At 45.1% G+C, this 27,816-nt stretch overlaps 1 protein-coding gene across 1 annotated transcript in view; it reads right to left on the bottom strand.

The window, feature by feature from the left end:
• LOC119184947 (alcohol dehydrogenase [acceptor]-like) overlaps positions 1–27,816 on the bottom strand; it is a 49,764-nt gene that overhangs the window by 4,698 nt on the left and 17,250 nt on the right. The window contains exon 2 of the mRNA XM_075868275.1: positions 11,991–12,210. Within this exon, the coding sequence (XP_075724390.1) occupies positions 11,991–12,210 (220 nt within the window). The remainder of the gene's footprint in view (positions 1–11,990; positions 12,211–27,816) is intronic.

Here is a 27,816-nt window from a genome sequence, read left to right as displayed (position 1 = left end):
GTTCTAATACCGCCATATCATTATAAGAGACGCCGAAGTGGAGGGCTCCGAAAATTTGGACCACCAAGAGCTCTTTAACGTGCACCCGAATCTGAGCACATGGGCCCACAGCAAGCCCTGCCACGGTGGTCTACTGGCTAAGGTACTCGGCTGCTGACCCGCAGGGCGCGGGTTCGAATCCCGGCTGCGGCGGCTGCATTTCCGATGGAGGCGGAAATGTTGTAGGCCCGTGTGCTCAGATTTGGGTGCATGTTAAAGAACCCCAGGTGGTCGAAATTTCCGGAGCCCTCCACTACGGCGTCTCTTATAATCATATAGTGGTTTTGGGACGTTAAACCCCACATATCATCATCATCATCATGGGCCCACAGCATTTTCTTCTCCTTCAAAAATGCAGCCGCTGCAGCTTAAATTTGATCCCGCGATCTGCGGATCAGCAGCCGATTATTTTACCCACTAGACAACCGAGGTGGGGCTGATTCGGAAAAAGAGTCGATACAAGTGTAACGCCAAGAGACAACGAATTTTCGTTGAAGCGTGTACTATCAGCTTTTATATCCTTGTAATAAAATTTACACGTGCGCAGTCGACCATGTAAGCTTAAAGCCCACACGAGAGCATGGCCAAAAACGTTTACGCTGCGTCAACGCGATTGAAAACTGCACTCCGGCCATTACACACATATCGCTTAATCGATGGTCTGGCTATTTCATCACCGGCATGAATGTGGAGGATCCTAGAACGTAAAGTGCTCTTTGGTAGAACTCCATACATGCTTACATTTTGAGAGCACGTACTCTTGACCATAAGCCTATTCATTGCAACCTTTCTCTCAAAGTGTTACTTACACAATAGCACACCATGAAAGCCTCGCCTAGGTAGTTTTGCTGCGGCTGTTTAAGAAGAAGCGTGACGGTCATACTGCAGAAAGACGGTTCGCGTGAGAACAACGAACTGAGAGTGTTTTTCACTGCAGTGCGAAGTCGATATGCAGCGAATGACATGGTTTATTTCTGGCCAAGTGATGGGGTCAACGGTACGTGGCACACTACTTACGCTGTGCGCACAGACAGCTTGGTCTGGGCTGGTTTAGGACGTAAGCTTTTTCGGATGGCTGTACACCTCAAGATAAAGTGAAACGTTGCCCGAATGTATAGTCTAGAACAAAAAGTTTCGTACTATGCGAGCACGTGGCTAAGAAGTTTATCGCAACATTTTCACTAAAACATCGGCAATAGACAAGAGTGCTACGCCCAAGATGCTTCTGTTGCTTAATATATGTTCTAGCTATTTCGTCACTGCACGAAAATACTGTTCTTCATTCGATCTTTAACGTAGTGCAGTCTTGTGAAGGAGATTTAACGTCCTTGCGTTTTGCAAGCAGTCCATCACAACAACTTTAATCTGTCGCAAGCTGTCCGACAAAGTGGTCTCGACCATACGGCACACAGTTTGAGTTGCGACGCTATAGGTTTGATTCAGCCAAAAAAATATTTAGAACTTTTAGATGACTTACCTGGTCACACTGCACACACTTTTCGAAAAAAAACTAACGATGCGTTGCATGCAAGGAAAACTTGAAATACCAGTGAATATCAACAAGATCAATATTCAGGCCAGAACTTGACTTGATGTTGGGTGACAATCGCTAGGAGCACAAGCGGTTTGTGTCATGCTTCATAAACGTTTGCGCTTGACTAAATATAACTCATTACGTTAAGTTTTATTGGCGCAAGGGTATCTAAGGCCAAAGAGCGCCAGTACAAGTGTTGTTTCATTTCGGTTATTAGTTTAAAAATTAAAACAAATGATGAGTAGCAAATATCTATGAACCATTTAAAACACGGTGCATTTAAAAGGAATGCCACTTTGCTAAAACCTTCATTTCGTTGGCTGAAGTCTGTGATGATAAATTAGTCTGCAAGGTCCAAGACCCTCGCAGCTTAAGTCCTTCCCTGGGCAATTACTGCGAAGGCTCAGACATACTTTTTATGCACCAGGTGGTACCTTACACTTGAGGCGCAGCCTGGTGGCTAGGATGGAATGATATTGTTAAAAATTTCACTTTCCCAAGATAATGAAGAAGTCTCTTAAGGTCAACTACTGCATCAAGTGATAAAAACAGCGCTGGATGAAGTGGGATATGATATCGATAGAGCTCCCTGAAATGGGTCAGTCGTGCTTGGTGAAGCACAGGACATTGTATGAGGGCATGCACAACGGTTGGACTCTTTCCACAGTGTATACATGTAGGTGGATCAGTACCTGTCAAAAGGTGTTTATGTGTAGCATAAGTGTGGCCTATTCTGAGCCGTATTAGAGTGACTTCGGCGAACCTGTTGAGTTTTTGGGGGATATTTTTTCTCAGCTGGGGTTTTACAAGGTGGAGTTCGTTGTCGACTTCTCTGTCTAATTCAGCTTGCCAGTGGTTGCGTAGACCTCTACGTACAGCAGGTTTTAGATCTACACCCGGAACAGAGGTTATATCTATGGTTTGCCGACCAGCGGCTTCTCGTGCATTCTTGTCCACTATTTCATTGCCCGCAATTCCAGAATTGCCTGGAACCCAGCAAATAACAATGGAAAGTTTTAGGTTGTAGGCTGCATAGATTTCGTTAAGCAGCTTGTTGAAAGTAGGGTTCTTGCTTTACTTGCCACAAGACAGGGCCCTGACAACACTTAAAGAATCTGTGTACACCATAGACTTTTGTATCTTGTGTTTTTAATGTGTTGTATAATAAGCAGGATACCATAAGCTTCCGCTGTGAAAATGCTGGTATGTGTATGCATGCTTCTGGTGTCCGAGAACTTTTGTCCATAGGCTGCACAAGATACAGATGTTTGAGACTTTGAGCTATCAGAGAAGAACGCGGTTGAACGATATTTGTGTTCAAGGGCCAAGAAATGTTGCTCAATGAGTGCAATTGGACAATTTTCCTTCATGATGTCTTTGAAAGACCAGTCACAAGTGACTGGACATTGCTGCCAGGGAGGGATGTGTTCGTCATAGTTACTTTCCTCCAAGTCATTGAAAAAAATTGCAAGTTTTTCTACTGCAGGTCTTATTGCCAATGGAAACAGTGGGGCGATAGAAGGACGGTTTAGGTATAACTGGGTAGTAGACACATCGTTCAAAAGTGTTTTGCATGGGTGCTGCTTCAGAGACATGATCCTAACTGCATAGTTGACTCCTAAATACGTGCGCTAATAGTCTAGTGGCCACTGATCTGACTCTGCATAAAGGCTGTCAATAGGGCTGGTACGGAAGGCACCAAGTGCCAGCCGGATACCTGGGTGGTATACAGGGTTCAACATTTTCAGTGCTGTCCTTGAAGCTGACTGATATACTGTGCATCCATAGACTATGCTTGACAGAACCAGGCTTCGAAACAGAGTTATGAGACAGTGCCTGTCTGTCCCCCACGACTGATGCGATAAAATCTTTAAAAGGTTCATGGTCTTGAGACATTTTAACTTCAGCTGTTTTATGTGCTGGATGAAGGTGAGTTTGGAATAAAAAATTACACCAAGGAATTTTTGTTCTTTTGCGATGACTATGTTTTGTCCATTCATTAGTATGGAGGGGTCAGGATGCACACCTCGTCGTCTCGAGAACAGCACACTAGTAGTCTTGTCAGTGTTAAACTTAAAACCATTCTCGTCAGCCCGTTTTGCAAGTAAGTTAACACCTAACTGTATCTGGCGTTCGCATACAGTCAAGTTACACGATTTGAAACTGATTTGAACGTCGTCCACATATACAGAGTGCGATATCGCGGGTGTAATAACAGAGCGAAGGGAGTTCATTTTAACTATAAATAGTGTGCAGCTCAATACTCTTCCCTGCGGCACTCCATTTTCTTGAAGAAATGTGCGCGATAACACAGTACCAATTCTTACACGGAACTTCCTTTCAGACAGGTAATCTTTTAAGATGGTAATCAACCTGCCACATATTCCGAAAGACAGTAGATCTTGCAGGATTCCGTATCGCCAGGCAGTATTTATGCCTTCTCAAGATCAAAGAAAACAGACAGACAGTATTGATTGTGTACAAACGCGTCCCGTATATACGACTCTAGGAGGACAAGATTGTCGGTTGTGGATCTAGCTGTACGGAAACCAGACTGGTACGGGTCCAATATGCCGTTGTATTCCAAGTAATAGACCAAGCGGCAGTTAATCATTTGTTCAAACACTTTGAGTAGGCAGCTTGTGAGGGCGATAGGCCTGTAACTATTTACCGAAGAGGGATCGTTGCCCTGTTTAAGGATTGGTAGTACTATTGCCTCTTTCCAAGCAGAGGGTATTTTGCCGGTGTTGAAAATCTTGTTGTAGAGTGCTAAAAGGCAGTTCACGGTTTCATCAGGGAGATTTCTGATCATTTCATAAGTAATTGTATCAGAACTAGGAGTAGAACTTCCACAGGAACCAAGGGCGAGCTTCAGTTCATATAGTGTTAGTGGTTCATCGTATCCGTCTGATACAGGCTTCTTCTGGCACAGAGGTACACTTTCAGCTATGCTTTTGTGCCGTAAGAACTTAGTGGTATAGTTTTCTGAGCTTGACATTTTCTCGAAGTGTTCGCCAAAAGCGTTTACCTGTTCTATTGTGTCACTGCAGTCATTCACCAAAGGGAAGGGATTTGGGCCTTGTCCTTTAAGTTTATGCACTCTATTATAAACCTTGCTGACGTCTGTGTAGGAGTTTATTGAGGATATATAGCGTGTCCAGATTTCCCGTTTGGCTATACGGCGAACACGCCTGCCATTCGCTTTGCAACTTTTAAAGGTTATCAAGCTTTCTGCTGTTGGGTAGCGAGAAAAATTCCTCCATGCTTTGTTTTGCCGTTTTTTAGCAATTTCACACTCCCGATTTCACCATAGCTTTGTGTTAACCTTATCATTCCTGGACTGCGGTATGCACTTATTTGCACAAGTAAGAACATATTCAGAAATATAGTTGGCCATCTCTTCTACTTCCAGATGGTCTACCTCTTCGAGGTGTAGTGTACATAGCTCTCTGAATTTCACCCAGTTTGCAACATGAAAGTTCCACTTTTTAGGATAAGACGGCCGGTCATCCCATTGTTTTGTTACTAAAAGAGTTGGCAAATGGTCACTTCCATATGGATTAATAATAACTTTCCAATCTAAGTAAGGTAGGAGTGACGGTGACCCAATGGCTAAATCTATGCATGAATATGTATTGTGTGTGGTACTGAAGTATGTTGGCTCTGCCTTATTGAGCAGACAGGCTCCAGATGCGAGAAGAAAGTTTTCTATTGCACGACCTCTCGCATCACATTTTGTATCTCCCCATAGCAAACTGTGAGCATTAAAATCTCCAATTAACACATATGGTTCTGGAAGCTGATCAATAAGCTTTTCGAACTCTGTTTTATTGAATGGTTCGTGAGTGGCTATGTAGATTGAGCAGATAGATATAAGACGGCTGAATGGAATAGCGCGAACATCCACCTCAAGAGAGCTTTGTAGCACAATGTGCTGGCATGCTACGCTTCTTTGTGCAATGATGGCCACACCTCCAGAAGAGAAATCGCCACCATTTCAATCTTTACGAAAAACCACATATTGATTTAAGAAATACACATGAGTCGACTTTAAATGAGTTTCTTGAACACAGAGCACTTTTGGCTAATAGTCATTAAGCAAGTCTTTGATATCATCTAGGTTATTAAATAGGCCTCTGGCATTCCACTGTAGTATTTGTGTGTCCATTTTAGATGTGTTTTGTGTTGTGTGCTAAAGGATGGAAAGTAAGCTCACGGACAAAACAGAATGGTACCATAACCTTTCATGTTATGGAAAACGAAACTTATTTACAGGGCTTTTTAGAGGCCCTGTAATTTGTCTTTTGTCTTTTTTGGAGCGGTCGAGAGAAACTCACCGCTCCTTCAGCGCTGCAGGCGCCGTTTGACTGGCGGTTGTGTCCATAGCTTCATGAGAAGCGTTGGACCGTCGCTCTGCCGAGTGATCCCTGGGCGTTGTGGGCTTCGGCTCAAAATACGAAGCCTTTAAACCCTCTATACCGGACGTCGACGGGGTTCCAGCAGTCTGCCTGTTGCCCTGGCTCGTGCCAATGCATGCAGACGCCCGTGGTGGGGCCTTGTTGACTGAGGCCGGAGCAGCATTGGCTGCTCCCGCAGTAGGGGCAAGCGGCGGTCGCTCCAGCACGCTGTGCGTAGCTTGGGCGGCCACATGATGCTGTCGTGGTGCTGCCCCCTGTTGCACCACTTCAGCAAATGATTTTGTTGCATAAAAAGGGGAGACCCGATGCCTTGCTTCGCGGGAACTGATGTTGTGGGTGACTTTGAAGGTAATAATTTCTTTTTTCTTTTTTCCATGCTGTGAAGGATCTAGAATAAGCCGCGTGTTCTCCATCGCAGTTCGCACACTGGGGTTCGGCCTTGCAGTCATCATCTGCAGAGTGGCCTGTGTTACCACACCGTGCACAGGTAAGCTGCCCACGGCAACTCTGAGAAGGATGTCCGAATCTTTGCCACTTGAAGCAGCGCCGCGGATTCGGAATGTAGGGTCTCACAGACAATTTTAGGTAGCCGGTAACTAATTCTTGCGGTAGTGTGGAGCACCCGAAGGTCACAATTATGTGCTTGTTTGGAGTTTCTTTGTTTTCTCTTCTCACAACGATACGCTGTACGTGAATGACATTTTCGTCCTTCCAGCCAGCCAAAAGCTCATCATTTGTTAGGTCTTTTAGGTCATCGTCTGACAACGCCTTTGACAGTGTTCATCGTTCGGTGCGCAGAGACGGTTACGGGCTTGTCCCCAAATGCTACTAATTTTTCTAGTTTCTGAAACTGTGTCTTGTCTTTAACTTCTACCAGCAAGTCTCCGCTTGCCATCTTTGTAGCCTTATAGCCAGTTCCGATAGTCTCGGTTAGGCACCTAGACATAAGGAATGGGGAGATGCTGGGAGCTTTTTTGTCCGAGTTTTCGCAATGAATAACGTGGTACTTAGGTAAATGGTCTTGTTTTTCGGAAAACGGCATTAAATTTGCTTCAGTGCGCCACCTTTTGAAGGGGCGATCAATGAATAAGGGGTTTCGTGATCCCATAAAAAAGTGCAGTGCCTTCAGTAATGGCGCCTACCACCCACCACGGAGCCCAACAAGGGGACGTGGTAGAACATGTAAACATGTCTGCACAACACCAGTAGTACGCCACTTCCATAACCTAATATATCTATCCAAGTTTGGATATTTACACCAGGTTAACCCTTGCCGCCAGGAAAAATTGGGAGTAAAATGAAGTGAGGAGAAGACAGGAAAGATTTAAAGTGAGAACAAAAGACGAAGATGTAGGGAGAGAGAGATAGGAAAAGGCGACTGCCGATTTCCCCTGGGTGGGTCAGCCCAGGGGTGCCGTCTACGTGAAACCGGGGCCAAAGGGGTGTGTTGCCTCTGCCGGGGGGCCTTAAAGGTCCATCACCCAGCATTGGCTCAACCCCCAGGATCCCCTTTTCCCCGGACACGGCAAAGCCACGCACGGCTAGGCGTGGGAGGGAGCCGAAACTCCCCCGCTAGCTCGGGTCCGTGGTGTCGCTACACACCAAACGCCTACTTGCGCAGGCGCCCCTGCGGGGCACTAAATATAACTGCTGCTTATCATATGTACGCAATAGCAGCGTAGTGTGCCCTGACCACTCGTTTCTTACGCGAGGCCCGACGTTAGTGTTACACGATGAGCTAACCTTCATCTACCATTATTTGAAGACGAAAACATTTCTAACCGTTCGTCCATCCTTGCCCTGAAACGGTGCCGCATGTGGCCTCTTGCCTCGCTTTGATCAAGAAATTACGTGACACCTTTCTCTCAGTTGGCGATGAACCATTCGGTGGGTGGCGTGGCGCGCGTGCGTCTAACCATGACTTCAGAGAGTGCGCGCTCAGGCGTCATGGACGCCGATTGGCAAAACCATCACGTATCGGCAACATTTTCGTATTAGTAGCATGAACCCCTCCCCCGTCTTTATGAGTCTAGCGAGACCAAACGGCATGATCTCGTATCGACCAGCCCCACGAACAGATTAGTATCACAACGTAGATTGAGAGTGGATAAAGGCAGTAATGAAACAATTAGATGAGTACCATTCGACTGGGAATTTCGCGCACAAAAATAAAAAAAGACTTGCCTTAGACAGGCATTCGCCGAAGATACTTTAGTACATACAAGGTGTCCTTAATGTTCATACTCTGCACGTCTCGTCTGGGCGACAATTTCACAATGAGTTCATTTGGCATCGTGATGCCTGGTTCATAGCTAAAAGCCGTCGCAGACCGCAACTCAGTGACTGCTCTCATGAACTTGATTCCCACAGCGAGTGCTATCTGCAGAAATTTTCAGCAACCAAGTGACCTGAAACAGCAATCTTGCGCTAACACAAAACAGCAGTATGCGCCTAGCTGTCGCTGCAAGTCAAACATGTTCAGCTAAACATTTTTTTTTCTTCGTTAAAGCACACTTGTACTTGAAGAGGAATTGCTAGGCATGAAAGCATATACTTTGCAGTATTTAAATAGAAAAGTTTCAGCAACTGACAACCTTGGTACTAAATTTGCACTAACATCAATTTCTGTATAGATAATGCGTACTTTCACTATGCAATACTTCAAGTGAACATCATAGCTAGAAGAGCAGTACCTTTCATGTCATGTATAGACAACGTATTTTTGACGAGTAGGGAAAGCAAGGTAAGTTGGTTGGAGCTTTGGCTCAGTTGGGTCTTAGAAATTTGAACGTTCCACCTGACAAGTATAACATAAAAGATCTATCGAACCCCTTGTAATAACCACCACTACAACACCACATCAACTTCTACATGCGCTATTGCACTCTGAAGATAAAAAGTCACAGTTTCGTCGCAAGGGTGAAGGAATTAATGCGTTTGCAATAACTTGAAAGTAACGTTGAGAAAGGCTAGCAAATGACGCACGAAAACAACACAGTACGAGAGCTAACTAATAACGTTTATAACTCGTTGCTTCACGCGCTGTTTAAACAAAAACGATGCACGAAACGTAATCGCAGGCTCAGATATTAGTGTGAACAAACGGGTGTCCCTGTTGTTACTTCGCTGTGTTTGAAAAGAGCGCACTTTTCGCAAACTAGGCCTGCTCAGTGAATTAAGTTGACATTTGTGGCCCAGGCAACTAGCGCAATCATTCCGGTGAAAGGCCAAGGTACACGATTCTTCCCACCAAATTATAAGGGCGAGCTCAAAAGCTCCTGAACCCCCCCCCCCCTCCCCACCAACCCCACCCGTGGAGCAGAGTACGCGTGGTAGATAAACGCGCGTTGGCACATGCGACGACCTGGGTGCCGATCGAGGGCGGTTTTTTAAAAGACGATAGTCTTCGACGCAAAAACTTTGCTTTTTTTTTCTCTGTCTGTAAATTGGCATATCGTTAGGGGTGGACAAACAGACAAACTGCCAACCCCATCCGCAGCGCCCATTAATATTGCTCGAGCATTAGCGTTTAGAGTTGTGCGATTGTCAATTAAAAAGCAATTACTACGCATATCTGAGGTGCCACAACAACAAGTAGATGTTTTGTATGTCTGCATTTATACTAGAAGAGGCACACACAAGTAACTCTGAGGACCGTTGCGTTTATCGCACTGCGCTGACGATGCACCGCTTGCACGAAAAGGCAAGTGTTTCCAACGCTTTGCTAAGACGACACGGTGGTGGTACCTACCCGTCGCCTTGCGTTCTAAACTTTATCGCCACCGAGATTGGCGCGCATGCCACGCGCTTCGTTTTCCAATATAACTGCCAGATAGCGCTCATGTCTCACGTTGACGTGTCTCGATGCGCACATTCGTCTTCGCTAGAGTGTACTAGTACCTCCGCTGTACGCTCGAGACACTCTAACGCAGTGCCTCCAGAACACCATTCACAGATATTTTTGTGCAGAACATCAAATAAACGCTTTGTTCACTCTCTTCAGACGCAAGACTACCGTTTTTCAACAACATTCGCATTGTAACATGCAGATACGGGACTATTTTTTTCTTTCTTGAGTTTTTTTCTATATAGACACGTATATGGTGCATGACGGCACTTTCGGCAATGGTAAAAACCAGCCAAGACTGTTCATATAATTGCGTTCGCAATAAAGAAACGTTAATGTGTGGCCTGCTTCTTCAAAGTTTAACACCTTCAAGCAGACAAATAGCGCCATTCGCATAAGCTAGAGGTTTAGTTTTTTTAAGAATGCAATAATTAATTCCGGGTACGGATTTATATTAGGTGGAATTTGGCCAGAATCTGGCCTACGAAATCGGAAAGGATTTTCAAGTACCTAAGTAAACAGATTATTACTTCGGTACAATGTGCTGTGCTGGATTAATAATTTGCTAACTAGAAAAAGGTGCGAAAATGAATTTTCCCTGCCTGCAAGTGCTGTTGTCGCTAGCCATGAAATTCATTCTTCCAGCAGAGGTATGATACTACGGTTTTCATGAACACAGCTCCAGAGAAGCTGAAAAGCACCAAACAATAAAAGTAAAAACACGACGCTCCACTGGCGTTTTTTTAAAGAGACATATATATATATATCCATGGCACACCTTCTTTAAATTTTTATTTAGTTTTTTAAAACTAGTATAGTGCCACTGTAACGTAACTTAGTCGTGCTTCTTCAAGCGTACCGGGTGCGATGCGTTTTGATATTGCCCTTAAATTTCGATAATGCATGCATTTATTTGCTCAAAACCTTTGTGATCTCTAGAGCATGCCTAAGAACCCGAATCGTCATGCGCTAGAACGTTTCTATAAAAAAATGCCCTAAGTTCCATCTGAGAAATTTATTATCGAGTTCTTTTTAATCTGGTGCAAAAGAGTCATTTCTGCAACTGCGAGAGCATTTCAACGTTGACGTAGAGTTCGCGTGCGAAACCATCAGCTTTGCTTTCGAAGAATTTCGATAGGAGTCAGAGTGTCAAAAAAAGCCCTGCGTAATGTTGCGTACAAAACAGGCAGGAAATCCTCGCACTCTACTCCTAAATCTGATTGCCATCTTTCAGCTTATTCTTGCTCGTTCTTTACTGCTCCTCCTATATCGTACCACAATGTTACTTCCTACGAATGTGTCGTGTCGACCGCGTTTTCTCGCTATTCTAGAAGAAGTACTTTTTAGGTGCGAAGAGGTCGGCAGGCAGTGTGCCGGCAGGCTTCACCAACTTTAAATGAATTTTGTAGATTTTTCAGCGTCAGCTTTGCCTGTTCTCGGCCAAAGCGCCTGCCTTAGAAATCAGCTGAGGATGCAGTATAAGCATACTTATATTCAAAGGCGACATAGGTAGTCGTGGTTTCTTTTTATTCATTCATTTAAATTAACTGCAGTACCATAATGCATAATTTTTTCTATACAAGAGTAAACATTTGTGTCATAAAAAAAGGTGCATGTAGAAAGAAGTTTCAAGTTCAGCTGCCTGTTCATTACGAGCTCACAAATTAAACCCTCTTCCGTTCACACTTCACAGTATTCACATTACCTATCATTCCGCATTTCAAAAACACAGCTAGACTACCTAAATTTTCTTCATATCCTTCTCTCCTGACGCCTACGTCCCCACACTACGACGGAGCTGTTCAGTTGCCGCTTTCGGGAAAGGGGAGGCAGCATGAAAAATTGATTCACAAGGCACCTTTAGGTTCACTAACGAGCGCACAGCGATGAACATTTCTGATAACGCGTTACACGCTTTCGTCCGAGTGTGCTGACGTCACCGAGAGGTGAAGAAGCCCTGGCTTGTCTAGAGGGTATTAGCTTAAGTCCTTTTACCTTGTTGCTCTGTTTACACAAAGCAGGATTTTGACATACACTTATGCCTAGTCTACCTTACCTTTATGGCAATCGTGGAGAAGCCCGCAGAAGAGCCAAATATGCACTCTGTTGACAGCGTTCAGTGGTATTTCGAATGATCGTAGAGAAAGCCCACCTGAGCGTGTGATCCACAACAGCCCTTGTATCATTGCCCATGGGACACGTGCAGCAGGCATGCCACGTGGTGTGAGCCATGTGTCGCACGAAGCAGGCCAGGTAGCCATCACTCCAGATTGCGCCTGCCGACTCACACTCGGGAAGAGGGTCGTTCAAAGGTTCTGCTTTGATTTCACGCATGGCTTCGCTCAACATGAGGCGCCGAGCAATCTTGACTCCTGTGCAAAAAATATGACACCTGAGAACGGCTCCTTTTTCTATGCTAAACCCATTAGTCTTGAACATGAGGTTTAAAGCTGTACTATCGCACTGTAGGTACCATAGCGAAACCGTCGGAGATAAGCTTAGCCATCTTTTATGTTGCGCTCACAATAATCATTATCTCTCTCTATATGCAGATCTTCCATCTGTATATATCCTCCTGCAACATGTATTCTTCAGTTTTTATTTTAAAACTAGCCCTACATTTAAATAACTGTCCGACCTCTTCAGAAAATGGATGTCCAGCTGGCTCGGAAGGCAGCGCTCTTCAGTGTGTCTCAATTCTTACTGTCATTTTCCACACCGTTCTTGTTAAAGAGACTATGCCATGCAATTTTCTGTCCTATTCTGTATTATGGTGGTCAGTCCTTCTGCATCCGCGAACAAGCTGGCAAAGTTTCAGGGCATTTGGTGTAGCGCCCAAATGAGAACGACCATTTCTATGCACGCATGCTGCCATAAAGCGAGAACACTGGAGCACTCGCGAGCCCTAACGCCATAAGCCGCTTGCTTTGGAAGCGTTCGTATTCCGGCCCACTATTTTATTTCGTGCTCATGTCGGCATGCACTGGTGCTTTGAAAGCTTTCGCAAGTTAGGCACTTCCAATTGAATGGGCAGAAGTGGTCGAAAATTTGTTGGATGACGACGGCACCACTCCTTGCTGCACGCGACGTCGCATGTGCCATGGCAAAATGGCAGTCGATTACGGCTGGTAGGCTTTACACTAGTGAGATATACAGTTTTTTTACCATACTGTAATATTCTTTCAAGGCCCAGTTCTCATACTGGCATATGTATAAAGAAACCTCCACTTATGGTTATGCTGAAGACCACAAATGGTTGGGTGACCCTGTCATGGGCCCGTCAATGCGCTTTTTCTTCCTTTCTTCCTGAGTGCGTGTACATATATCGACTCTGCAGCATCCCAGTTGACGAGTAATGTTTCCAGGTGTCATTTGCACGAGCCAAGATTGTAAGAATTGTACTCTGGTGCTGTTATCTTTCGTTTCCATGATGCTCGTAGTATCGAAGTTTATTCGGTGGTCACGCTCCTCGCTGTGTTCTGCGAGTGGCTTCGCACTACATTGAAGAAACGTAGGTCGTGTAAACTTTGCCGTACATTTTTCACAATGTTTTGCGTCTCGCCAATTAAGTGACATGGCGATCAGGACTTTGTACACTTTGCAGGCTAGCCGTGCTTGGGAACCTTTCTTTGGGCAGCTGATTATTAACCGCTGCAAGAGTCGTCCAATGGTTAAAACGTGTTTGATCGCTGATCTCCCGTATGTACGGGACAGAGACGTGGTACGATGATAGAGGGCAAAATTTACTGTTAGCGCTACTCTTGAGAACAGTGCTTGGCAAGAAGTTCATTCAGGTGGCAAAAAATAACGCTTTAACAATTACATGGCTGTTGCCATGGCCAAGAGAAAGATTCTTTTGGCTAGTCTACGAAGCTACCTGCACTGATTTCTATGTCACACAGGTACGAAATACTTTCCGGGAATGATACGGCAACGCCGAAACTACCTACAGTACGTAGCTTCAATGCAATGCGAAATGTTCTCGCGTAACACAGCAAAAAGCGGAGACCATGATATCAACTTGTATGTCACCCATGTAATATAAACAGGAGGTAACCACACCAAACCACAAAAGTATCTTGGCAAATCTGAACGACGCCTGAAGATGACCAGAGAATCGTGACCCTGCCAAGCATGTGTGAGCCCGGACTCCAAAACCAACAGAAAAAAAAACACATTAACAAGAACAGTGGTGTGACTGACTTTGGAGTGGCATACAAGCACGAAGGGTCACCATCGTGGTAGCCGGCCAGGGGATCGCCTCTTATGAAGATACCGAATGTGTCTAGAAACGAAGGACAGTTTTTGAAACTGCGAACTGAAAACGAAATATGGCCAAAGAAAGGTAATTTTGACGGTTTTAGAACGAAACTGACTTCGCGAAATATGTTTTGCATGAAATCTGTATTGACGTGTGAATAAAGAAATCGGCAGAGGTAGCAGAACGTCATATTCACAAAATCACGTCAATGCTACACTGGAACTATTACGATGAAGTACGAACCCTTTTTACAACAAGGTAGTGTACTCTATGAACATTTCACAGAAATTTGAGAAAGGGCATGCAAAAGAGAAATTTTGCTTGAAAAAAAGTTTACAAGTTCGAATGCAGAAATCAATGTATGTGCTTGCTTTACCCACATGACGGCTTCTCATTCGGTGCGTCGTAATCAAGGCGCGCACTCTAAGGACACTGTTTTTATCCTCTACCGATCCGAACCTCGAACTCAGTCCCGCCTAAACTTCACAGGTATGAGATATTATGAATGCAGCCATCACGTCTACACGAAACCCCGAAGGACGCCAAGGAGGTGGATTAGCGAGTACTCCTTGGCCTCTACGTTAAAAAAAATTATCGTGCTCGGCAGTCCTAAAACACTTCAACCACGCTTGTACGAGGAAAGGCTCGTACTGTAAGGAAAATTCCTGTGACAGTTTAAATGCGAAGCATTTCTTGGAGAACTTCGGCAACTTTGAGTTCGTCCGTCCATCCATTCATCCATCCATCCATCCGTCCATCCGTCCATCCGTCCATCCATCCAGCCGTTTACGTTTGGGTGCTCTCGTGGTCACCCCATTAACTCGGCGTGAACCAAAACTAGTATGGGAGGAAAAGGTTTTTTGACGAATATGACGCGTGTGTGAAGACATTGATAATGTTGCAATCCCGTCGCGTACATTGTCAAACTTCTTGCCCCCACGGCACACAGCCACGGGCGGGTATGTGCTGCTGGTATGTGCCACAGGGAATTGGCACTGGATATCTGCCCTGGTGCAAAGGTAATTGCTAACAGAGTAAAGAAAACATTAGAATTTAATCAACCAAAGGAACAAGCAGAATTTCGAACAGGCTACTCAGCAATCGACCACATTATTACTATCAATCAGGTAATAGAGTAATGCTCAAAATATAACCAACCACTATACATAGCCTTCATAGATTACGAGAAGACATTTGATTCTGTAGAAGTATCAGCCGTTATGCAGACACTGCGGACTCAGGGCGTCGATGAAGTATATATAAACGTGCTGGAAGAAATCTACCGAAAAAAACTGCTACCATATTGCTTCATAAAGCAAGCAACAGAATACCAATCGAGAAGGGTGTAAAGCAGGGGGGACACAATCTCCCCAATGCTATTTACCGCGTGGTTACAGGACGTTTTCAGAAGCCTAGAATGGGAACTAAAAGCGATTAAGAGTTAATGAAGAGTACCTAAGTAACCTGCGCTTTGCCGATGACATTGCATTGCTGAGTAACTAGGGGACGAATTGCAACTCATGATTAAGTAGTTAGACAAGGAGAGCAGAAAGGTGGGTCTTAAAATTATTCTGCAGAAAACGAAAGTAATGTACAACAACCTCGGCAAGGAGCAGCGCTTCGAGATAGGTAATAGTGCACTTGAAGTTGTAAAAGACTATGTCTACTTAGGGCAGGTAATAACCGCAGAGCCGAACCACGAGATTGAAGTAACTAGAAGAATAAGAATGGGGTGGAGCACATTCGGCAAGCACTCTCAAATTATGACAGGTATATTGCCACTATCCCTCAAGAGGAAGGTATATAACAGCTGTATCTTGCCGGTACTTAGCTACGGAGCAGAAACCTGGAGACTTACAAAGAGGGTTCAGCTTAAATTGAGCACGACACAACGAGCACCGAAAAAAATTGTAGGTGTAACATTAAGAGATAAGAGGAGAGCAGAGTGGATTAGGGAACGAACGGGGGTCAAGGATATTATAGTTGAAATCAAGAAGAGGAATCGGACATGTGCCGGGCATGTAGCGTGTATACAGGATAACCGCTGGTCATTTAGGGTAACTCACTGGACTCCCAGAGAAGGCAAGCGGGTTAGGGGGAAGCAGAAAGTTAGGTGGGCTGACCAGATTAAGAAGTTTGCGGGTATAAATTCGCAGCAGCTAGCACAGGACCGGGCTAACTAGCAGAACATCGGAGAGGCCTTTGTCCTGCAGTGGACGTAGTCAGGCTGATGATGATGATGACAAGTGTAACGTCTTCCCAGACGACTTCTCTGGTCAGTTGCTTACAAGTGTAATCTTACACTTGTAAGTATTACAATATTCTGTGCGACGTGCGTGATACGCAGCGAAACGCAAACGTCATATCAGTGTCGTTGTTAAGCTGTGGCTCTTGTTACGCAGGTTCCCACGCTCTAAGCCGGATTTATACCGGCGTTGGGTGGTCAACTTAATAAGGGACAAATGGTCTTCATCCCCAGGTAGCAGACTCTGCAGTGACCACTTTACTGACAACTGTTTTGACAGAACGGGCGCACGAACCCGGCTACAGCCTGACGCCGTGCCCACCTTGTTTTCTTTCCCGAAGCACCTGGAAAAGGTATAGTACGACATCTCGGCATTTTGGTATAGCGGCCCGGAAAAAAAAGCATACTGTTCGGCCATCGCAGTTCGCTCGTTTAGCATTCGTATAACTACCCCTACAGTTGATGCTACGTTTATTAGACACTGAAATCGCCTGAATGGGCGCTACCTTCTTTCGTAGTTCATCTGCTGAGTCCCTTTAAAAATGACGCGCTACAAATTAGCTCGGAGCACAATAAAATCTACATATAGCTGTGAGAAGCTGTGGTTGAGGAATTGTTTGGCAGACTTACTCTGAAAACCATGTACTGTGCGCAATGAAACGGAATTTGAAAAACATGTCCATTACGTTACAAAGCGCGAGGTCTTGAATTTTAAGTGCCCAATTTTTTCTTTCAATTTCTGAAATGCGCCTATCTGCGTTATATATCTCAGTGGTGCTATGATAGCTGTCTAAGATGCTAGTGGTATAATTCAGAAACTGCTAGATTGCTATAATATGCTTGACGCCAGCATATTTTTTTACTTACAGCATTTTGCACTCGCAGTAATAAATAAGCATAACTGTGAATGAAACACGGCTGTTTCAGAGGACTGCTGAGAGAAAGCCGCCTAAGCAGAGAACTGCCATTGTGGATGTCACCCCAGTGGAACAGCCAAACGACAACACTCCAGCCACGGTGCAAGAGAACTCAGCCCATGCAAGTTGCCTTTTTTTGTACTACGCTGCCCGAGTGCAGCTACTTGGTCCGTCCTCGGTTGAATGTAACTAGTCCGATGTTAGTCAGGCCACTTTCTTGCAATCTCGTGGTAACCAACACGATAACTTTGTAAACATTATGCACACCAGGATAGCATCCAATTTGAATCAAGTTAGTAGTCCTGGTATGTTCTGTAGTCATAGCAGGACATTGGTTTTATTCATGGCTGCAGCACCAGTTTTTCTAATCCAGGGAAAATATTGAAATTCCTGTCTTATGTGGCATTTCTCGAGTGCACCGGTAAATGAAGGGGACAAAGTTAATTTCTAAACTCCCCTGTGCACCTGGTTGCTTATTTTCTGCGTTAAACTACGTAAGCTACGAACAGATGCCTGCTTTACAAAGACTGTCATATGATGAGTGGTTTTTGTGAAAGGTGTCTTTTTCAACAGCTTTAACTTTCACTGTTTTGTTTTCAGGTCGCCGAGCACAGCTATGCAGTACTTGACACGCCAAAAACACTGAAGAGGGAAGTGGATGCTTGCACAGATTCAGCGGCTACAGTGAAAAGAAAGCTGAAGCTCAGCCTTGAACGAGAACGTCGGTTAAGAAGGAAGGTCAGCTCATTTAATGAAATAATTGATGACCTCAAGCACAAGCAGCTCATTTCAGAAGATGCCTCGGCAATGCTTAAAAGGTGCTTCACGGGGATCCCCTTGGAAGTTACGAAACGGTTGCTCAAGCAAACATCCAGTGAAGGCGACAAGTCGTCTGTTAACTTAAGCCGAGACAAATATTCTCCTGCACTGCGTGCATTTGCACTCACACTACAGTTTTACTCGACAAAGGCATATAACTATGTCAGAGAAACATTTAAATGTTCCTTGCCACATCCATCGACTATAACTAAATGGTATAGCTCCATTAACGGAGAACCTGGATTCACAAGCGAAGCAATCAACGCCATCCGAGCAAAAGCCAATGAGGCTAAGAAGAACAACAAACAGCTTCTCTGCAATCTTGTTGTTGATGAAATGGCCATTAGAAAGCACCTTGAATGGGACGGCATAAAATTTCGAGGCTACGTGGATATTGGCAATGAAGTGGACGATGACAGTAACGCAGTTGCGTCTGAAGCCCTCGTTTTCATGCTCGTATCTCTGGACTCCCACTGGAAGGTACCGTTTGGCTATTTTTTGATCAATAGTCTTTCAGGAAAAGAGCGTGCGAACATTGTGAAGCTCTGTCTGACAAAGTTGCATGAGACAGGAGTGCACGTGACATCATTGACATGTGATGGTCTCCGTTGTAACTTTACAATGTTCAAAGACCTGGGGGCTTCCGTTGAAGATGCATCAGCGATGTCAACATCATTCCCTCACCCTGTAACACAAGAAAAGGTGTATTGCCTTTTAGACGCATATCACATGGTCAAGTTAGTTAAATATGCCCTTTCTGCTCTTGGGTGCCTCAGGGACGCGTCAGGCGCATCGGTGAGCTGGTACTACATTGTCCAGCTACAAGAACTTCAAGAAAGGAAGGCCTGCATGCAGCAACAAAACTACGTGCTGCACACATTCAGTGGCAGAAAGAGAAGATGAAAGTCAACCTTGCTGTCCAGACTTTAAGCACTAGTGTGGCTGACGCCATAGATTTTTGTCGTGAAGACTTGCAACTCCCACAGTTCAAAAATTCAGAATTAACTGTGAAATTTATTCGAATGTTCGATAAACTGTTTCATTTCCTCAATTCACGCAACCCAGTGGCCTAGTGGTTTCAAAGCGCCGCTCCGACCTAGCAACAAGGGAACCTGGATGAACTTCTTCGAAGAAGTCAAGGAGTACATTCGGGGGCTGACTGACGGATCAGGTGTTCCCATTTTCAAGACGCCCAGAACTCCATTTCTAGGATTTGTGGTGACCATTGAAAGTGTCATCGGTCTGGCATCCGCGCTCCTCCTCTCGGACAATGCTCCACTCCGTTACTTTCTTACTTACACGCTTTCACAAGACCACATTGAACTGTTCTTTGCCGCTGTGCGTTCTAAAGGGGGCTGGAATAACAATCCCACAGTCTCACAATTTGTGGCGGCATACAAGCGACTTGTCACACACAACCAGGTGAAGGGTGGGCGAGGGAACTGTGAGTTTCTTGACAATACGCGCATACTGTACGTGAGCAGTCAGTTTTGCTCCAACGATGAGCTCGACATGGCCACAGCAAAGCGAAGCGACACACAAGACCTCATGCAAGGCATGGACCTACCCGACGAGAGCGAGCTGGATGTCATAGTTGAGGATCTCCCTGCACTGTCTCCGTACCTTGGAAACGTCGTTGGTTACATCGCAGGGTTTGTTTGCCGAATGGTCAAACGTAAAATACCTTGCGTAGTATGCTACTCGGCCACCATTGCCGAGGCATGTGGTTCGGCACTCCTGAACAGAAAAAACCGTGGAGGTCTTTCCAAGCCGTCGTCATCGACAACGTACATCTGTCAGCTGACTGAAAAAGCTGTTCGACTGCAGGAGAAGGTTCACGATGGAGGCCTTCCAAAAAAGAATGCAGCTGACACTGTGACAGCCAACGTTATGGCAGAACTTTCGGGAGTGCTGAGCACGAACAAGCTCTACCCGGAACTGCATGGCCATATGTTCGAATCAGCAGTTGACTCCAACCACTTTGTGCGTCTTGTTAAATGTGTCATCGGCTGCTACGTGAAGATCAGGATGCACCATGCCGCGAAGCAAGCTACTGCAAAGATAACAGGACCAAACATCTGCAAGCGACTTGCAAAGTTGATTATTTTCAGTCACCAGTGAAGTGACGTGACGTGCCATTTCTTAAGTGCTTCAAGCGACTTGCAGAGTTGATTATTTTCAGTCACCAGTGAAGTGACGTGACGTGTCAGTTCTTAAGTGCTTCAAGCGACTTGCAGAGTTGATTATTTTCAGTCACCAGTGAAGTGACGTGACGTGGCAGTTCTTAAGTGCTTCAAGCGACTTGCAGAGTTGATTATTTTCAGTCACCAGTGAAGTGACGTGACGTGGCATTTCTTAAGTGCTTCGAGTACAATAAACACGTGAAATCCATCTTTGTACATGTATGGCTGTTTTGTTTTCAATGGCGAGGCAGGAAGCATACTGAATATTAACCTGCATACACTATTGCCAACCATGTCCAGGCACTGCATTGCCAGTAGCAAGGACACGTGCACAAACGTTCTGAGTAAATGAGTTTTTCGTACAATTGCAGGCCTCCCAATTCAAATGAAGCAGTTCCACGCGTCCTCCTTTATCATTCTTTAAGGGTTACACTAAAATGTCCAATTGAAGCCGTAACCACTAGGCAAATATAAATCTGGATAGACCAGTTTGCATTAGGCACTGCGTGTGCGCAATGGGTGGGTGTCCCTGAAAACTAGCAATAAATGTGTTCATAAGCAAGAAATTTTCCTTCAAGAGGAAGGGCGATACCTTTTGTCAGGCAATGATGAGAAAGCGCGTTTTAAAAGAATTTACATTGACCTGCTGGTTACACACATATGCTTGAATTCATATTGTAAAGGGTTTCGATGTACTAACCTTCAAAGGTAAAACAGGAGCAAGCTGCGCACAGCCATTTCAGGATTTTTTTTTGGCCGGCACGTAGCAAACATCAAATCGGTTATTCTGTTTCAGGCAGCTTCAGTGGGCAGCTTCCTCCGCGTTGTTATCGAACTCGCTTAGCTAGTTGATTTTCCGATAATTCAAGGCCTTTCACGGCTGTTGATTTATTGTTTTCGACTAATACAAGCCCCTTCATGACTGTTAATTTATTGTAAGACGTGCATCCTAACACGAATCATAAAGTCCACTCGCCAGCATAAATCCCGTTCGAGCTGCGTCGTCTCCTCTCGAACCGATACCTAAGTGACATTTTCGTTCTCCTTCGCAATTATAAACTGCTTCATATTAACGTCGCATGTTTCGGTTAGCATAAGTTGTGATCTGAACGCGATGTGTATCACCAAAATGCAATTAAGTGAGAACAAAATGCAAAATGCGTCAATGGGAACGCTGATCAGCGGTTGAGAAGCGTAGCAGACGCTCAATTTCCGGGACGAGCCATTGAACTTCCGGTGGCCGTGCGCGCGCCAGGCCACGACAGCGGCGAAGCGCCATCCAGCAACTCTAATGGAGATCAGTGATTGAAACTAACAACGACACCTTCTCGTTCAGTTGACTCCTCCGGCAGCACAGTAGAAATGGTTTCCTCACAACCAGTTATGCTGTGTGACACGTATTCACTGAGCAGGGGCACAAAAAGTCACAGTGTAGTATATCTACAAATGTTTCGTGCTTTAGTAATAAAAAAACGGCACCACAAGGTATGTCCGAGGAATTCTCGACGGAGGGAGCCAGCGATCTTTCGTCACGGAAAATTTCGCCAAGACATTACACCTACAGGTGCTGGAAGAAACACAAATTGCGCTGAATACGTTTGGCTGTTGATCACCAAGTACTGTAGAAAGACGGCAAGGGGTAGATGTTCCTCTGCGTAGCCAACACGGTTCTGACACCTGCACCTTGCGCGCAATCGTTTTTGCAATTATCTGTCACGATATTGCTTCCCCGAAATTTGACAGCCATTTCCTTCAGAACCTGCGTCTTGAATGCAAAGTCATTGTGGACGAAAAGAAGTTTGACGAGGAAACTGAAAATAGCCTCAGCTTGTTGATCGGTGCTGACCACCTCTGGCAAATCATGTCAGGACGTATCGTCAAAAGTGCAGAAGTTTCAGGACTAGTAGCAATCGATACAGCATTTGAATGGACGCTACAAGGACCCAGTCACCAAAAAGCCTTTCTCGACTCTAGCCCAATGGTCTTCATTGTGAAAGTGCAAGCATTTTTAGGGGCGGAGCTCTTTATGGCGTGGCTTGTGCGTCTCTCGTAGGACGTAACCACCAGTGGCACATACCCGAAATAGGTATAACATTTGACCTCCAAGGTGGCGCCGGTGAGAGATTTCTTCTGTGCGTTTTTTAACAATAAAAAATAGTGCTCAATGCACATGCCAATTGCTGCTAATGGGGATTGAGAGACCGGAGCATTCGGCTTTTCTTCAACGCGCACGCTGCGATCCCCATTAGCAGCCATTGGCGTGTACATTGAGCACTATCGGACAAGAAATGGTTGCTACATTATACTCGCTGGGTGTAACCTCCTTAGTTTTAGAAAGGTTTAGCGAGCATTGGGCCGCAGTGCCATGAATACAGTGAACTAGTATATACCAGGAACTCAAGGTGGTTGAAGGTGGGAAGTAGACCCGAAGCGCAAGCCGTAAGAAAGTGTGTGTGTGCCACCTCTTGTTTAGTCCTTAGAATGTCCATTAAATGGCGGTGCTTCTATATGGGGAATATATGATAAAAAGATGCGAGATGGTGGGACTTGGAGTGCTGAATAGATGGACGAACGGACACACAGACAGATGCATGGATGGACGCATCAACGGACGCAGGGGCGGATGCATGAACGAACACAGGGACGGGCGCACGATCAGACGCATGGACGGTCACACAGATGGACGCATGGACGGACGAATGCTTCGCCCCACTCTCCATCATTCACTCCGTGGATATGCTGCCATTTTTTGCAACTAGAAGCAATGGGCATTGCAGATTCAACGGAACCTTCCTCCTACGAGTATATTGCACTATTCCAAGAAATCATTAGCAAGAAAAGTGACAGATACTTTGTGGCGTTGCTTTGAAAGGAAGATAAGAAACCGCTTCCATTGAACGACCGGGAAATCGTGCTATCGTGTCTACAAAGATTAACACGGAGGCTATCAACGATGGAAGGAATGTTGCAGTGATATGACACAGTAATGCGGCAATATCTGGCGTTGCATCACGCGGAATTGGTGCCTCAGGATACTCCTCCGGATTGAGATCACACCATATAATATATGCCACATCGAGAAGTAATAAGAGAGGAATCGTTAACTAGCAAACTGCGTTGAGTGTTCGACGCATCGCCACACACACAAGGTGTACCATCCCTTAACGACTGCTTGGATAAAGGAGTGAACCTCAATCCAGAATCGCTGCAAGTCGTCCTTCGATTTCGGTGGTTCCCTGTCGCCATCAATTCCGACATCGAAAAGGCAATCTTACAATTTGAGTTACATGAGACTGACCGAGATGCATTCCGGTTTTCCTGGTTTGACTATTTCCGTAAGCCAACACCGTAAGGTGGTCGAATGGCACACGACACGGGTACCGTTTGGATCAACGTCCAGCCCTTTCTTGCTCATGGCAACTATTCACTGCCACTTAGACAACGCATGTGAAAACAAAGAGCTTGCTTCTACAATAAAGAAGGTATTTTATGTCAACAATTGATTTGTGGGTGCGGACACATTTCATGAAGGTCTGCGCATCTATGAGCAGTCGAAAGCAATTATGAAATATGCTGGCGTGAAGCTCAGAAAGTGGAAGACCAACGACCATTAGGTGCAAAACCTTTTTGACAACCAGGAGGAGGAAGTAGAAGGAGCATCGAGAGAAGCAGCTGCGGTCTTGGGAATGCAATGAGTTATAGGAAATGATTACTTCCATTTTTCTTCCAAGTCTGCGACCCAGTATTTAGTGGCTGTCCAGCTCGACACGAAACATACCCTACTGAAGGTTGCTTCTCAAATTTATGACCCGCATGATATTCTATCGCTATTCACCATCACTGAGAAGCTTTCGTTTCAATGCCTTTGGGTTTTAGGCCATTCCTGGGATGAAGAATTGCCCGCGGAGATCAAGACGCAGTGAGTAGCCTGGTGTGCATATGTAATACAGCTCAGCCACATAAAGCACAAAGATTCAGCGCTGCGTGAGAGATGGACTGCATGGAGCACTTGAAGAGGCTGAACTGCATATATTCATCGACGCCAGCCTGAAGACTTATGAAGCCTATTTGAGAGCATTTGATCAAGGTGTGAGCTGAGCTACGTAACTGATAGTAGCGAAGTCAAGAGTAGCAATTATTAAGACATTACCGCTTCCAAAGCTCGAGCTTATGGCTGCGGTAGTGAGAGCCAGATTGCTAAAATACTTTTGCGCCTCATGGGATTTCAAGCATTATCATTGCTTCATGTGGACTGACTCCATGATCACACTGAGCTAGATCTGCGGAAACCATAGCAAGTAGAGTCAGTTTGTAAAGCACAGAGTGATTGAAATAACGCATGTTATTGGCACAGCGTTATGGCGCTACTGCCTGGCGAAGACAACCCGGTGGATGTACTGACTAGAGGCATACCGATAAGGACTCTACGTGCATATCGCTATTGGTGATATGGACCTGAATGGTTGTCCCAGCCAAAATCAAGCCGGTCTCCAGAACCTTACCAGTACACACCGAAAAACGATGAGGCAGAGATTGAGACGCAACATGTATTTCTTCAAGCGTCGTTCACAAACTTACACCCGGTGATTGATATAAGAAAGCATAGACACCTGCAGAAGCTCCTGCGCGTCACCGCCTGGGTTTTTTGGTTTGTGGATTGATGCCGTGGACTTCAAACTTCGCTCAGCGAAACAATTTTGGCACAGAGGTTAAGCAAGTATGAAATGTTTTGGGTCCGATATGTTCAGCTGGAAGTATTCGCGAAGAAGGTCGAACAATTGCAGCTTGAGCACACTCCCCCCAAACAGTCTATGCTTGTCAAGTGAAAGCTCAAGCCGGGAAGTTTTTCACAAAAACAGTACAGAAATTGTACTGGCTGGAATTGAGCGATGCTACTGGGGGGCGGGACTATGTTGGAAAAGAAAATAAATAAAAGTGTGCAGGCTAGTACCACAAGAGAATAAGTTGGAAACAAAAAACGGTGTTCGGTCTGGTCTTCCACTTATCGATAGTTTTCCTTTACAGAGCTACGCCACGTCTCTGAACTACTTTTAAAGTAGTCGCTAATCTTCGTGAAACGTCATTAGTGGTTGCAGTGCTGCCTACTCAATTTTATAGACACTACATACGTACTTCTTTGATACAGCCGTCACGTGGGGTTAACGCCAATTGTGGTTAGATGCCATGCGCTGAAGTTGATTTATGTGACAGTGTCCAGGGCTAGCATATTCGCGAGCATTAGCGCTTCATGTCAGCTTCTGTTGTTGCTAATACGCATGTTCCAGTTGACATCGTTGCGCAAGGGCCAACAACTGGTTATATAAACATCTGCAACTATGTAACTTATCCCTGTCCATGCAACAATTGTGAACATTCTTTAGCGTCATTGAATGACGTGTCACTCAATAAAAAATTGCAACAAGGTCACCTTTCACCTGCATGCTTTGCACAACACCGAGTCCCAGGTACGCGAGATCTACCGAATTTTTCTGTGGGTATGCCGAAAAACTCTTAGCCTTACCCCTCTAACCAACCCTACCCGGGAGGACTGGGGGGGGGGGATCAGCCCTGGTGAGCTGCTTTGACCTCAGGACCCATAGGACTTTCGTTCAGTGGGCCCGAGCCAAGACTACGACCAATCAGCTCAAGCGAGAAGTGTCCTGCGGAGCAGCCTTTTAAGGTGCATTCACACAAAGGAATGAATGAGGAATTTTCGCAGCGGTCGGTGCATCACGTGAGGTGCGCGTAATAGAAACGCGCTGTCCCTGCTTCGTCTGCTCTCCTCAGCTCGCGGCACGGAGAGAAATGCGTCGCTGCTATTTCGATACCTCTGTTTGACGGTCGTCTGCTCTCGATCACGAGGATTCAGCTTAAAACCTGTCAACATCGGTCGGATTGGCGTGGCTAGGAAGCAGGCTGGCGGCTTAAAAGATTCATGTTTTTTTAGTTTTGCGGCAACGACCGAAAGTGTTTCATGTGCCAGTGAAAGAGGCGAGTGGTTTTTGGTGGTTTTGGTGGTGGATTGGTGGTGTTCATTCACAGTGCGTGGCCTGCATGAACCCATAAGCGCGCTGATTAAGCATAAGAGTCGAGAGTATGCACAAAGATTCCGCGAGCGTAGTCCAGCTGTGTGCATGCGATGTATCCGCTGCGGCGTCGAATGAAACTAATCACGTGACTATTGGGTGTGCAAAGCAGTGGGATTCAGCTCTTGCGTGTGAATCTGGCTTTATGGGCCACTCCACACTCTCTCTGTACATCACTTCCGTAAATAAACGCTTTCCATCGTCGTCATCACTCATGGCTTTGTCAAAGCGGTGTAAAATATGTCAAAGGATTTTTCCCCCCTTTTGCTCTGCATCAGCTTTTCTTGTCGCTGAACTATCAGTGCTATACTGTTTTTTTACAGGGACAGATTGTCTTTAGAAGGTAACTTTTGCTTAATGGAGGTCTCAATGTTTTATCTACCATAGTTGTAAACAAAAATTATAGTAAACCACTAAACTCGGTTGCACTGGAAATTCTAATCAAGCAATAAGTTATGTGTTATTTGAGTTTTGTCCACTTGGCCAGTGTGTGCTGGGCCATAAGCCCATCAGGCTTGGGTTTTCAGAACAAGTCTGAAAAAATAAGCATGAGCGCAGTAGAGATGAGTCGAAAAGAAATATTTGTTGGAGTGTTGCCTAAAAAGGAGGAAAAATACTGAAACTAAATATTATAAAAATCTAGATACAATTAATAAACCCTCGTCTGCCATCTTAATGTGGTGATTATCATGCTGTAGTAAGGTGTGTAAAGCAGGAAAAAAAATCTATGCGTAGCACTCTGTACGACATAAGGACAACACATACAAACACTGCCAAACTGTTGCTCTTTTACTATGACGTATTGTAAGTGACGCGCGTATTGTTACGCAGTTTGATGGTAGAGTTCTCCCACTGTTTGACGCAAGTATTCAGAACATAAAGTCGTAGCTCATAACTGAGGTAATCAAAATATAAGCGCACGTGATAAGCAAAATAAGCGCACTTGATAACCCTAACATTTTCTTCTGTACACGACGAAAAAATACAGGATATTTTCAGAACTTTATAAAATATGAATGCAAAGATCTATCTGGAACCAAAGTGATTACAAATGAAGTTTTGTGGCAGTGTGGTGGAGTATATACAGCATGCGAATTCATAAGCATCATTTGTCGACATGTCCACATACCACCGTTTCATCCGAGTGTGGTGAACTGCTTTAACTCAATAGGAAATAGGCGAAAAAGATCATCTTGTGAAAATTGCTAGATGCCAAAAATGAGTCCCTGTTGCAGGCAGTATATACCCAATGGAACAATCTCGCAAAGTTATAGTCTTAGCCTTGAAATGGCATGGCTTCGCGAGGTCTCAAATTTAGTGATTTGGCCGAAAGTGTTTCTAATTGGCAGTGTGGTGTTTTCCTGCAAAGCAATGCGCTTTGTTTGGTGTGATACTGGAGCTTTGCCTGAATGTATCAGTGAGTGTCGCCTTTTAGGAATTCGGAGTTGGTAATGGTAACGAGCTCTT

The sequence above is a fragment of the Rhipicephalus microplus genome, chromosome 7, assembly GCF_043290135.1.
Source record: "Rhipicephalus microplus isolate Deutch F79 chromosome 7, USDA_Rmic, whole genome shotgun sequence".
Lineage (NCBI taxonomy): Eukaryota > Metazoa > Arthropoda > Arachnida > Ixodida > Ixodidae > Rhipicephalus > Rhipicephalus microplus.
The sequence above is the reverse complement of the archived record's forward strand: the minus strand, read 5'-3'. Positions and strand labels throughout refer to the sequence as shown.